The 15008-nt window shown below is 42.8% G+C and overlaps 1 protein-coding gene and 1 pseudogene across 2 annotated transcripts in view; both read right to left on the bottom strand.

The window, feature by feature from the left end:
• Positions 1-15008, bottom strand: part of KIF13B (kinesin family member 13B) — a 201206-nt gene that overhangs the window by 11901 nt on the left and 174297 nt on the right. Inside the window, exon 38 of one of the 2 annotated variants that reach the window (XM_064585325.1) lies at positions 11270-11389. The exons of the other annotated variant lie outside the window; for it this stretch is intronic. Coding sequence (XP_064441395.1) covers positions 11270-11389 — 120 coding nt within the window. The remainder of the gene's footprint in view (positions 1-11269; positions 11390-15008) is intronic. 2 annotated transcript variants of the gene reach the window in all.
• Positions 6650-6753, bottom strand: LOC123849196 (U2 spliceosomal RNA; annotated as a pseudogene).

Raw genomic sequence — 15008 nt, 5'->3', positions numbered from 1 at the left:
CAGAGGTTTCCACTGAACAGACTGGAGAGCCCGTCAGGAGGACCCAGTCGAAGTGAACTTCTACAACTTTCGCGAATTCTAACAAGTCACTGCCAAGTAGGCCTGCCAAGGGCTAGCGACGCCACACTACACAGGGCAGTGTTAGCAGTAAGGAGCACAGCAGGCGGCTGGTAACCCCAGAAACGTGCTGAAAACAGTAACACACACGGCGTGCTTACACGCACACAGGCTCTGCGCTCACGTACGGCGTGTGTTCGTCAAGGCTGTTCTGCACTACAAGCGTTCTAGGATGCCAGGGAGAAGGGGTGGGAACAGGAAAGATCGGGAAGGGCTTCAGACAGGAGGTGGGACACAAACGAAGCCTTGATGGCCAAGGACAACTGGTGCCCGAGCAGGACCGGCGCGTGTCTTCACAGGAAGTGAGGAGTAAGGAGGCCAGTCCGGCTACAGCCCACTTCTGGGGCAGAGCAAAAAGCGGGACAGATACATGGAGAGACCCTTTGGTATCCCAATCAAGTAAGGACGAGGACCGCCAGAGATGCCTGAGTGAAAAGCAGGAGCTTGAGCTGACGGATCTGGCAGTAGAAGGCAAAGCGACTGGAGAAATATTTAAAGGCTAAGGTAGGCAGATCGCTGAGGAGACTCCAGCAACAGAGCAGATGAGAGGGGGTGAGAGCCTGAATCAATGGCTGTGTAAGCAACAGCACGAGAAGGACGTCATTATTTATGGACATGCGGCTCAAGGAACATTAAAAAAAAAAGAGTGAAAAAATCATTAGCACCAGGATAAGGAAAAGGGAGGTCAGAAGAAGTAGCTGGTAACTGCGAAGGAGAAGAAATCAGGCATCCTTTTAGCAGCTGCTGGGTTTACAACGGCAGTGAGATACAGAGACAGACGGGATTCTCTCCAAGAAACCACGAATCCACCACTTCTGCCTTTCTCCCATCAACCAACCTCTGGCTCCTTCTCAGGTCCTCCCGTTCCAGCACCAGAGTCTGGACCTCGCCTCAGGATGCCCAGCTCCCAGAGGATCCTGACAGCACAGCCTCACAGGAGGGTCAAAATTGGGTGTCGCAGTTTGTTTCGATGCAGTAGCAGTGTTCTTTGTCTTGTTGGATCCAAAAGGAAAAGTCGCTGACCACTCATCTCTTACCTAATCTAAATTGCATAGAGAGGCAGATTTCCTATCTTTCCACTTCCCTTCCTCTGACCCTACATGCTCCAGGTCCTCCCCGTTTCCACGATGGCTTCTACGCCATCAGGATGCTCCGGACAATTGGCAGGCACTAAGGCTGGATGGCCGAAGACTGGCTTCCTACTGAGCAGCCCCAACTCTTACTGAAGGGACAAGAGCCCACCTGGAACAAGATGGTGCACTCAGGAGGTTAACCTGAGTTCACAGCACCAAGTAACTCCGCTCTGCTGGCGACCCGGTAGACAGTGACAGGGGAGTTACTCAAGCAAGTATCCTCCACTCCCTTACAGCCCTTGAATACAGGGGCTGCCATCTTCCTTTTGGTATTTACTTTCTTCCATAGTATCTGAAGTCCCCCACAAACGGAAAGGTGTTCGCAGCATATTTCCTTCGTAAAGGCAGAAAAAAGGTCTTTTAAGCTCAAACCCCAAAATACCTCTATTCCTCAGTTAGATCTTCTTTAAAGCAGACAAGATGGGGGTGAAACATTCCCCCGTAAAGCATAAACAGGTAAAATCCCACCAAGGGTGGAACATAACCAGCCAGGATGAAGCCTCTCTAAGATGCGAGGACTCTTGCCCTCCTTAACAGAACAGGGAAACACAACTTACACTCTCCTCGCGGACTCAGGGGAATGAGAAAACTCCAGGAAATGCTTAAAAAAATACCTGCTGCCATGAGTGAAGGGACGAGCCTGTGACACGGTGGCATCAGCGAGCCCACGGGCTTCCTGGTACCCAGGGCCCCACGTCACGGCTCCGGGCCGTCACGCTGAGCCCTCACGTCTCTCCTCACAGGCCTCCCGCCACCGTCAGTCACTCCCATGACTTCTCCACCAGCAACATACCCGCCTCATGAACAGGCCCATCCCGAGGCCACCATTCAGAGGAAGGGGGAAGCAGGACACTGGATGATGACACACACCTGAAACGGCTAAACAGTGTCAAAAATAAGATGGGATCGGGGCTGAGGGGGTCCTGGGTGTGTGTCAAGTACTTGGAGCACTGCTACTGCTCCCATGCTCGTAACTTTGCGGGGCCCCCTCCTTGGGAAGCCAGGTGGTGGCGGCTGCCAGAAACCAACCCTGGCCAAGTGAGCATCAGGTAGATATGTCTCCGAGGACTCTGAAAGGTGCAGGCTAAAGAGGGTGCGGTGTAGGCATACAACACCGGCTCTGTATTGATTGTCGCTGAAGCGAGGTGACAAGCACACAGGATTCACAGTCGTATTCTCTCTACTTTTACGTATTTCAAATTTTTCCATAATACCGTCCTACGTGAAGAAGATAACCGGGACTCATTCAATGTACAAATTCAGTTCAACAAAGATGGGTCTCACGGTGTACAAGGCATCGCAACAGGTGCTGGGAAGAACACAAAGTTCACAAAGTCACAGGCTTTGCTCTCGGCAGACCGGCAAGGACATGTATGCAAATAACTGAAACAGCAAGGAAAATGATAGATACTAGAATGAAAGCTTCAAACGCAGAGAAGATCCAGAGGAAGGGATGATAAATGAAATAGGCCTAGAATACCCTGCCGGAGGCGATCGCACTTTGAGACAGGCCTTGAAGACTGAGCGGCTTTTCCCAGGGCAGAGGGACATTTCCAACATGAAGAACGACATGGCAAAAGCACGGTGCTCTTTGCGCCTGATGTGTTCCCTCTACTGCCACCTCTGTCCCCAGAAAAGCTACTCAATCTGCCAGGAGGGCTTGGGGAAGACAGAATGATCTAGAGTGACCTGCACTGGGCAGAGGGAAGCAGGTTAGGGCCGTGAGCTTATGGTTGATTTTCACCCACAGTGATGAGCTATCAAAGGTAAATGAATGAGCGGTGATAAGAGCTACGCTTGGAGACGATTAACCCTTAAACAGGGGAGATATGAAACTTGAGAGATCAATGAAGAAGTTGCTTCAACGGTTTGGTGGAGAGCTACTGAGAGCCTGAACTTGGATGGAAAGAGGAAAAGGAACTGAAAAGCTAGAGATAGGAGGGAGAGTCCTGACCACGTGAAAAGAACTGGCTGGGGAGGCTGGGGAAATAGAGTCAAAGATGATGCCCAGGAAGGATGGATGACCGGGAGGGGGGTCACGGTGGTGTTAGCAGAACCCGTGTCCATGCGTGTGTGTGCCCCTGTGCATGGGCCCATGTGCAAGGGGACTCAGGCTTGTGTGTTGGGCAATGGCCTGTGATGAATTCAGGAGCTTCATTAAGGATACCAAAAATACCTACAAAGTGTACTGAAATCTTAAGTGTGCCATTTGTCCTTCACACCTAAGAGCTCAGATTTCCAAATGTGTATTGTTTGCATTTTAATGCTGTTTTACACATCCCCAGTGTAGGCAGTTGCCTCCTATTTCAGGAGCTCAAAACATTTCAGATCATAAGTTCATTAATCCTTACGACACATCTGGCAACTATTAATAAAGATGACGAAGTCTTTTGCAGCTATAAATATTAAGGAGAAGTCCCACAAGGCAGGCGAATATAAGTATAATTATCTACATCTCACACTACAGACACCAAGGCTCGGAGACATTCACCTAATGGTTACATGCATCCAGGCTGCCCAGTGAGCCGGTGACAGAGACGGCAAAGGACCGACTTCCAAGCACCAGCTGAATGTGCAATCATGCCGTCTGCTGAGCATCACTGAAGCTTAGCAGATGAGTGGGTTCCAGCAAGAGAGCTGCTCAGAAGTATTTCAGGGAAAAGATGAGGGTCACATCTCATATCACAGCCCGTCATTTTTTAATGCCACATGAATGAAGAAAACAGGGCAGATCAGCTCAGAATTTCAACCAGGCATCGGAGTCACTGGGAGACCCCTCTGCCTCAAAGCATAAAGTTTTAACACTTTGGCAACATGTAAAGGCCCTCACCTCTCCGTGAGGCTGCACCCTTTCCTCGCTTGTGAAGCTAACCCCACTCTGAACTGACCACATTCCTCTGCCGGAGCCTTCCTCGAGCTCTTCCTTTTCCCTAGGGAATCATGTTCTACCTGGTGAGTGCCGACTCACATCTGTCTCAGCTTGAGCATGATCTACTCTTCCCGAAACTGCCTTCACCGCGCCAGCCCCAGACATACATATTACAGCATCCGTAACGTCACCCTGTTTAGCTCTCCAAAGGGCAGGGATTATGGCTCATTCATCTCTGTATTCCCGTACACAAAAGAATAACTTCATGTTTGTTGAATGAATAAAAATACGTAAATGAACAAATTAATTACTTAAGTGACATGACAAAGGCCACATTGTACAGTTACAGAGAATTTGGAAAAGAATAGACATTTTGAAATTTGGGCATTGGCATAGGTAGAGGGGAGAAGAAATATTTTAAAGCAAAAAATATTCAGTTCATTTCAAAACACTGAATTTTCTGATGCATTTTTTTGTTTGGAAAATGAACCTTTCCTAATAATCACCCCTCACCCTGAATTTGATAAACTTTCAAATGTCATCTTCCAATGGTTCCTAAGCAAGTATGATCCTCTAGATCTTTTTAAGATTTTATTTTTTTTAAGTCATCTCTATACCCAATGTGGGGCACGAACTTACAACCCCGAGATCAAGAGTCACATTCTACCAACTGAGCCAGCCAGGCACCCCCTTTTTTAAAAATTCTAACCAAGCATAAGAACATGAGATGTACTATTTACCTTTGTTATAAATAACCAGTAGACAACCTTTGGTTTTCATGATGCTAAAGTGAGAAAAATAAATAAACAAAACCAAGCAGGGGGAGTGTATACAAACAAAATACTTCCCAATCTTCAAATATATTCTGATAAAAGTAATAAACAATGGACAAAAACAAACACGTACAATTACCTAAAGATCAAGACTCAGCAATACCCTAATCAATATAAACATACTTTTTAAAGGTTATGTTAATCAGAGGCAGGGCGGTTAGGCTGCAAGGGGCACTGCGAAGTCACGGGACGAAAGCTGGAGGAAGCACCCAAGCGCTGGTCCAGACACACACAGCAGCTGCCTGCAGGATCTGGTCTCCGCAGGCGGTCCCCACTCACGGAGGAGGCTCAGGATTTACACTCTGGTTTTCCAGGGTGATCTGGCGAAGAGTGTGTTAGCCATGATGACGCCAGCACTTTTGTCCATCTGGCAATTATATTTCTTATTTTAAATGAGTAACACAGCATTCTACCTGACCCATCAGTCGTTTGTCCGAGTAGACCTTATCACCTTGGGGGTTGCACATCTGGAAGGTGGTAATCCAGTACATGTGCATTCGCTAAGCAGTGTCACCCAGAGAGGATGACAGGTGGCCACCAGCTGGTCCCTACCAGACACACTTTTATCCTACCTGTCACCTGCCCCTTTCGATCAGTGACCTCAAAGTATCAATGCAGGCATGGAAAGGGGACTTAATTTTTCTGCCCAATATTACAATGCCTCATGAGGTTTGTATATACACTCGAATAGATTCTTTTGGTTTTATCCTCTTCAAATCTACCCTTGAAATTGCAGTCACAAGAGCTTTCTGAAATGCAAATTTGACCATGTCATTCTCCTGCTATAAAGCAATGATTCCCCATTGCCCATAGATAATTTTTCTTAAAAGATTTTATTTATTTATTTGAGAGAGAGAGAGAGAGGTCAAGCAGGGGGAGGGGCAGAGGGAGAGTGCAGCACGAGGGGAGGAAGCAGACCTCCCCCGGCCAAGCACGGAGCCCAACATGGGCCAGGTCCCAGGACCCCAAGATTGTGACCCAAGTGGAAGTCAGATGCTCAACCCAGGTGCCCCCATAGATCATTTTTTAAAGAAAGGAATGGGAAAGAAAAGAAAATACAAATAGGTTCTACTCAGTGTATTTCCATGTCTTGACCAGTCCAGTCCTTCCTTCAAATATTTTAGATTCATTCATTCTACAAATATAATCACTTGCAATATTTTAATCAGATCCAGTGAAATCTCTTAATATCACAATTGTGCATCCAACTTTGCTTCTTGAATACAAATCTCAGTATGCCATTCACTAGGCTCTGTATCCTTAGACGAGGTGCTTTATCTACCTGAGCCTCATTTTCCTCAGTATCAGAGTATCTAGTACCACCCTCTCCGTGCTGTCCAACATGGTGGCCACCAGCCCCGTGTAACTACTGAGCACTTGAAGTGCAGCTAGCGTGGCTGAGGAAGTTAACTTTTAATTTTACTTAATTTTAATGAATAATGTGTAAATTTAAGAATTAAAGTGCCTTTAAGTATGTTTGGAATACCTTGGGCACAGGGATCTATTGTTTCAACTTTATGACTCCAAATGCAGATCAAGGATTTCAGACAAAAATTTAGCATCCAAATTGAGATGTGCTAGAAGTGTAAAAGACACACCTGATTTCAAGAACTTTACAGGAAAAAAAAGAAGGAAATACCTCAGTAATTTTTTTATATTGATTACAGATTGAAATGACAATATTATGACTATACTAAGTAAATTGTATTACTAAAATTAATTTGACCTATTTCTTTTTACTTTTTTAAACTGATAAGAACAGATACTACACTTGATATTAGCCAAAAGGCCGAGAAGCGATCTTTTTACTTTTTTAAATGTGCCTACCAGAAAATTTAAAATGTCACGTGTGGCTCACATATTTCTACTGGACAGCGCTGGTCTAACTCAGCACCACTGCTGAGCTAATGCATGTAAAGTGCCTGACACACAGTAAGCACTCAGCACATTTGTAAAATCCCATGCTCTTCCTAATCACTGGAATGTTTGGTGTCTTCCAAGATACTTTTAGCTTGGTGTACTATATAAACCCACTTTTAAACAATCAACAATTATATCTGATATAAAATATAAATCGAAAGATTCTCCTTGTGTTTATCAGCCCCAAAGCCATTCAAGGATATGATATTAATTCCATTTTCTTTCAAATAAAGAACCTTAGGTATTATTAATTTACTCATTTACAAACATGTATCAGGCGCCTGCTATATTTCGAAGACTGTACCAGGATCTGGGAATACAGTGTGAGCAAAACCACACATAGGGTTCCTATGCTCCTCAGAAATAGGCACTCAGGGTCTAATATCTGATATTCCTATTTAACTAATTATAAAAAACAACTAAAAGGTCCACTCCTTTGATCAATAAGTAAACTGTTTTATCAGTGGGTAAAAGTGAGTAAGACCATCAAAACAGACTTATTTCACTATATTATTTATATATGTGTTAATTCAACTTATTTGAGGTAGTACATATAGAAAATTTCAAATACTAGTACTTCTGGAGTTGTCAGAAAAAATAGTTTCTTATTTTTATAGAATCTAGTTTACTTTTTAAACCTCCACATGATAATTGTTAACACTTACTTAAATATTTATGTGAAAAAAACAACTTATGGGGCGCCTGGGTGGCTCAGTTGGTTAAGCGTATGCCTTTGGCTCAGGTCATGATCCTGGGGTCCTGGGATGGAGCCCCACATTGGGATCCCTGCTCAGTGGGGAGTCTGCATCTCCTTCTCCCTCTGCACCACCCCCATGCTCATGCTCTCTCCCTTGCTTGCTCTTTCTCAAGTAAATTAATAAAATCTTTTAAAAAATGTTTTTTAATTTTTATTTTTAATATTTTATTTATTTGTTTGAGAGAGTGGACAGGGAGAAGCAGACTCCCCATGGAGCAGGGAGGGAGCCCAACTCGGGGCTCGATCTCAGGACCTCGAGATCATGATCTAAGCCAAAGGCAGATGCTTAACTGAGTGAGCCACCCAGGTGGCCCAAAAAACTTATGGTGTTTTTTTTTTAAAAGGATGTAATTTCACTTCATTTGAAATAATGGTTATTAGTTTCTCAAGGTTATTAAAAGACAAAATATTTGTTAATCTTAAAAATTTTAGGAGCACCTGAGTGACTCAATCCAACCCTTGGTTTCGGCTGAGGTCATGATCTCAGGGTCCTGAGATCGAGCCCCAAGTCGGGCTCCATGCTGAGCATGAAGCCTGCTTGGGATTCTCTCTCTCCCTCTCCCCACCCTCCCCCCACTTGCACACTCTCTCTTAAAAAAAAATTTTTTTAATAGGGTCTGGGGCGCCTGGGTGGCTCAGTCAGTTGCGCGTCTGCCTTCAGCTTGGATCATGATCCCGGGGTCCTAGGATCAAGCCCTGCATCAAGCTCCCTGCTCTGCGGGAAGTCTGCTTCCCCCTCTCCCTGCTGCTCCCCCTGCTTGTGCTCTCTCTCTGTCAAATAGATGGATAAAATCTTTAAAAACAAATAGAGTAAGGGCGCCTGGGTGGCTCAGTCGGTTAAGCATCTGCCTTCGGCTCAGGTCATGATGCCAGGGTCCTGGGATTGAGACCCACATCGGGCTCCCTGCTCCACGGGAAGCCTGCTTCTCCCTCTCCTCCTGCTTGTGATCTCTCTCGCTATCTCTCTCGAGTAAATAAATAAATAAAATCTTAAAAATAAATAAATAAATAAATAGAATAAAATAGGGTCTAAATCTAGACTGTCACCTGTTTGGTATATCAGGTAAGCTAAGAATGGTTTTTACATTTTCAAATTACTAAAATAAAAGAATACTTTGTTACATGAAAAAATGATATAAAATTCAAATTTGGAGGGTTATAAGTAAAATTTTCTTAAAACACATCCAGACTCACTTACTATAAGTATTGTCTACAGCTAGTTTTGACTGGCCTGCAAATCCTAAAATAATACTATATGGCTCTTAACAAAAAAAGTTGGCCAATCTCTGGTCTAGAGACTCATACAAAAGTGTACAATGACAATTTCTGAAAAATGACTGGCAGACTAAGGTCTCTTCAATCAACTTCTGTACTGCCTCAGAAACTCTCATTTTCACTATTTTTCAGATCAACTACCATGCCTGATTGTGAAGACAACCTTGTCAACTCAGTATCTGTCAATACAGTACCCACACATTTCTGGGGCAAAGAGAGATGGCAAAACATTATGATTTTGGAAAACTAACAGTAGTAAAGTGCCTAAGAATTCATTCCTAAAGGAACTGAATGGAAATCATTTGCCTTGAATTAAAAAAAAAATTTTTTTTTGAAGTCTGTACTCCAGAAACCCTGTGCAAACTTGCCTTTGTTAACTCAGGAGCAAGTGAATGTAGCATAACATATCCAAGTATATTTATTATGTATGCTACTTACTAAATTACAAGGTGGAAATGCTCATATCATTATCCTTTAAAGAACCTGAACAACTGGGCGCCTGGGTGACTCAGTTGGTTGAGCGACTGCCTTCGGCTCAGGTCATGATCCTGGAGTCCCGGGATCGAGTCCCGCATCGGGCCCCCTGCTCGGCAGGGAGTCTGCTTCATCCTCTGACCCTATCCCCTCTCATGTGTTCTCTCTCTCTCATTCTCTCTCTCTCAAATAAATAAATAAAATCTTTAAAAAAAAAAAAAAGAACCTGAACAATTAAGGAACACTGAAGGCTGGAAGACAAGACATAAACCCTTTTTTCTTATTTTGGTTAGTTATGGTGACGAACCCTTGGTGATGATGACACAAGGATAAGCATTTATATGTTCACTTTACCAAGGGAATCCAAGCCTGAGAAGCCCTACAACAGCATCTTTGCACACAAGGGAAGAACTAGTAGTTGGTTTGTTTTTTCCCATTTTATATATGGAAGGATCACTGACATGAAAGATGGAATCGCTGGCCACACAGGCATCTTTTCAATCAGCATCTGAGATGTGCAGGGTGCTGCGCTCTCTCCTCAAGGCTTTGTCCTTCCTCCACAGTGGAAGCAGTGTTGAAAATGGAGAAAAATATCCCTGTGGTTGACAAGACAGTCCCAAGCAAAGTGCGGGACACTGAAAAAGGACAGGCCGTACAACAAGGACAGGCCAGAAATGTGACTGTGCTTTTGATGGCAGAAATTAAAGCTGAGTATTAACTCTTTAATTCTCCAGATGAACCAAGAATGCCATTTGGAGTCCCAAAGTTTGAAGGACATAAATAGCTTCATCTGAACACAAACTTCTAGATACATGAAAAACGCTATTATGCCAAATTAATTCAATCTAACTAATTAGAGAGCAGGAAGTTCCTTCAATTATTTTATGTGCTGTCTGAGAAACACACTTGAATATGAGTACAGATTTCATTAATTGCAGTTCATTATTTTCCAGATTAGTTACTAAACTCGCATCAGAAGGTCAAAGACAGCAATTCTGTCAGCTGCCACCTCTTCCAGTGTAGTATCTTTGCATTTCTGGAACTCAGAAATTGATTACAAACAAAAACAAATCTCCATAAAAATGAGAAACATAAATCTTTATGAATATCTTCAAACCAAAACATTCTGTAAGATATAAGAATCTTCGTTTTTAAATCTTCAGAATAAACTGCTAACTTCTACCCTACAAGGAAAGATCCACAGAGATCTTTCCAAATATTGAAATAGAATGCCAAAAAATAACAGCAGCTTATCTGAAAACCTGCTGACTCCAAAGAACAAGTTAATAGGCATTAATTTTTTCGTTAGAGTCTCACCACGGTTATACGTTTGCATCTCTCCATGAGGGAGGGTATTGAACACTCTTGTTTGAAAATGTCAAGGACACACTGATTAAAAGTACTTTTTTGAGAATAATCCTTCCTTCATTACACAACTTCTGCCTCTCTTCCACCTAACAGTGAAAACACAGCAATGACTGGTAGGAACAGGACCTATCCCATTCCTCAGTTCTTAACCTGGACTATTTTTATATTCTCAAAATCTTATTTTCTGAAAACAGAAGTGGCAAAAATTCCACGGTGTTCTTTTTTCTTAAGAGAGCACCCCGCTATCTCTAACTCATCTTACTTATTCACAGCTGCTACCATTCTCTTTGTTAATTTCATCTCTGTCATTCTCGGTGCCTTCCACCCCCTGCCTTAGCAAGCCACCCTCATACCGTTCTCCCGCGTTGGTGCTGCCATCCCTTGAATGCTTATGGAGTCAGCTCTCTTAGTCATTGTTTGGTCAAGCTATAAATAACTCCTCTAGTCCTTCCTCATAAATCATTTCTGACGTTATCCCCTGAAATAAATCCAATTGGTCAATGGATTTCCCATAGTAACATACCCAGAACCAAGTGCAGTAATCTAAGTGTGGTCTAATAACACCAAGGGTGGCATTCAGGTGAGTCCGTGGGGGTGTCTTCGATATTGTGACTACTTCAGAGAAGGACTTTAAGCCTCCAAACTAAAGAGGGACAGAAATATAAAAAAGGAAGAAGTTTTAATATCTTTCATCACAGTTCGGTGGGAAATGGAGAGAGAAATAGCTTTACAAATGATAAAAAGATTAAGTTGGGGCAGGGTAGAAAGAAAATGTGCTATCATACATGGTCTATTTGGTTACCATGTACTGTTTCTGTTGATCCTCAAACCATTTGGGGGTTTTTGGGGTTTTTTGTGCTGTTACACATTATATGTCTTTAGCAAGGTTACTATCTATTATCTCTAAGTCTTATGCAATATTAATATCATATTTATTCTTTCCTATACTGTAGAATTGGTCCAGATTCCTTTTAGGCATATGCACTGATTTCTATTTTTTCTGGGTTCTCTCTTTGATGTTATTCTGTAACACAGTTTTTTAGTCTGGTATTGATTATTTAATGACTATTTATACAGGCCATTGAAATGAGTGCACTAACAAAGCACCAGCAGCAAACAAAACATAGAATCAAAATAGAGAGCAAGCTTCACAGTACTTGTGCATTTCTTTACGCTACTGGTTAAGTCATACCATTAGATACCTCACACAGAGCTATGGCAAAGCCAGGCAGTGAACAGAGTGGTCTAGGAACGCTGGTCAGCATGGATCTGTTTTAGGCTTACAAGATTGGGTACACAAAGAAAGGCCACAGACAGGGTGTCCCTTTATTTCCATAATGTATCTAACAAAGTCTCCCATGAGCTCTTTGGTAGAAAGAGCAAGAAATGTGGACTGGAGGTGGCAGTTACTGAATATGCAGAGCTGAAACGTTGATCTGTCACCCTGTGACTTGAGGAGTAATCTTGAGTTGCCTACTAAAGGGTCCTCTCTCAGGCCCTCCAATGTTCAATATTTTGTTTATGACTCAAGTACAGAGAGACTATGCCCTTAAAAAGTTTGCAGGTGATAGCTAAAACACATGTATTTTTTTACATAATTACTCAAGAAATATCTTGACATTCTAGGAGCATTAAAACAAAACTAGGATGAAAAATTTTAGAAATCAAGCTAAAGTTCCTTATTTAAGTATTTTTACACATCGATTAGACAACATAATAATAAAAGAGAAGAACTGCATTGCCAAGAGTGTAAACAAATAAACAAGCAAATAAACAAGCAAACACAAAAGGGAATGCTAACTGACCAGAGGCACAACAAGCTAATACTGGCCTTTAAAAAAAAGTCCAATCATATGCTACTTTGGTAGAAGTACGTTGTTTAGAAGAGGGAGATGATAATTGTACCATTTTCAAGCATGGGCTTGAAAATACTTCTGGGCTCCCCACTCGAAGCAAGACCTGGACAAGACAATTGAAGAATGATGAAGCACTTATTATCTGAGATACAGTGGGCTAATCTATAGCTGTTAAGTCTGGAGCAAACTTCCTCTTCCCCTCCCTCTAACTCCTGGGTAATAGCAGAGGAAACTCTGAGGCAAAGACTGGTTGGAAATAAACTGATCTTTTTCCTGGAGGACTTGGAGGTGCCACAAGGAGGGGCAGGGCAGATCATCAAAAAAAGTAAGACCCTCAACTTTAGGTATCAAATCTGATTTCCAAGTGAATCAGATGGCATTATATTACATAAAGACTACTATTTTAAAAAATTGGGGGCGGGACACCTGGGTAGCTCAGTTGTTAAGCGTCTGCCTTCGGCTCAGGTCATGATCCCAGGGTCCTGGGATCGAGCCCGCATCAGACTCCCTGCTCGGCGGGAAGCCTGCTTCTCCCTCTCCCACTCCCCCTGCTGTGTTCCCTCTTTCGCTGTGTCTCTGTCAAATAGATAAATAAAATCTTAAAAAATAAATGAATAAATAAATAAATAAAAATTTAAAAATTGGGGGTACTAAAAAAAATCTAACGAATACAGGATTGTTCTTATTGCTGTTATTTTGAAATCCCATTGGCATTACAGTGCTCCTATGAAACACCACTCAGATGGCAACAACTTAAAGCATATTTAAAGTGGCCCTAGTAAGGGAACCTCTATTTGACAATGTCATTTAAAATTATAATTTACTGCTCTTAGAGCTTTCTCAGAAATAGTCAATAAAAATGAGATGAACACAAGTGTCTTTGACCAACTAAATCCTAATGGTAAGCTTAAGTTGTCCCCCCATTTAGGAATAGTTCTTTAGTGGAACTTGCATCAATCTAGGAAAGGAAGTTCATAATTATGTCTTGATATCGCAAGTACCCACTCAGATCTGATACTCTCACCTGTAAACTGTAAACATAGTGCTTTATACCACTGGGCGACACTGACACAGACAAACTACCTAATATTATAATCTGAATATATGTCAATGGTCAACCAATACACATTTCGGATCAACTATGCCCCTGCCCTCAAGGATTACATTCTAAAGAGGAGCTAATCAATAAACATATAAACATAACAATAACATCCAATGAAAAGATTAAATACGGGAATAGTACTGATGTGGTGGAAGCTGTTGTTTTAGTTTAATTGGTTGAGGCCATTCTATACGCAAACGTACTTCCTTAGACTGGCCTGTCTTGACCATTCTAAATAGCAGACCACTCTACTAGAGACCTGGTAGCCATGCAAAGACTTCATGAAAGAGTATTCCAAGTAGAAGGAAAGGCAAAGGCAAAAAATTCTTGAGACCAAAATGAACTTCATGTGTTCGTGAGATAAGAATGAAAAAGGGGTGCCTGGGTGGCTCAGTCAGTTGAGCGTTTGCTTTCGGCTCAGGTCATGATCCCAGAGTCCTGGGATCAAGAGCCCCTCAAGAGTCCCGCATCAGGCTCCCCGCTCAGTGGGGAGCCTGCCTCTCCTTCTCCCTCTGCCCCTCCCTGCCCCCTCCTAGTGTGCTCTCTCTTGATCTCTCTCAAATAAGGAAGGAAGGAAGAAAGGGAGGGAGGGAGGGAGGGAGGGAGGGAGGGAGGAAGGAAGGAAGGAAGGAAGGAAGGAAAGAAGGAAAAGGCCAACATGTTTGGTGAACGAAGAGGAAATAAAAGGCATAAAGATTAAAGGTCAGGGGTCCAGGTCATATAGGACACTGTAAGGCACAGTAAGGAATTTAGATTTTATTCAGTGAGAAGCAGTGAAGATTTCAAGCCATGAACTAAAGTAAGACTCTGGACGGTCACTCTGGCTACTTCGTGAATAAAAGACTTTTATGAGGCAAAAAGTGTCAGACAGACCTGTATGTAGGCTGCTGTAATCATCTGGGCAAGAGACCAGGGTGGCAAGAATGAAGAAATGTAGATGACCGGGAGTCATGGATTAGAAGTGGTACCTATGAAATCTTACTGGTGGAGTCTTTGTGAGGTTTGAGCAACTGGGTGGATATTTGTGCTATATACTGAGATGGGCATGTATTATTTTAAAATATTTTATTTATTTATTTGAGAGAGAGAGAGAGAGAAACAGAGCACAAGCAGGGGGAGGGGCAAAGGGAAAGGAGAAGCAGACTCCCCACTGAGCAGGGAGCCGGATGTGGGACTGGATCCCAGGACTCTGAGATCATGATCTGAGCTGAAGGCAGATGCCTAATAGACTGAGCCACCCAGGCGCCTGATGGGCATGTATTTTTAAGTATTTTGTGTGTTGGGGGTAAACAGACTTATGAGCT

Source organism: Mirounga angustirostris, unplaced genomic scaffold, assembly GCF_029215605.1.
Source record: "Mirounga angustirostris isolate CCGP_5_RB_7025 unplaced genomic scaffold, mMirAng1.0.hap1 SCAF_2, whole genome shotgun sequence".
NCBI classification, from domain to species: domain Eukaryota; kingdom Metazoa; phylum Chordata; class Mammalia; order Carnivora; family Phocidae; genus Mirounga; species Mirounga angustirostris.
Note: the sequence above shows the minus strand (reverse complement) of the source record. Positions and strands in the feature narration are given on the sequence as shown.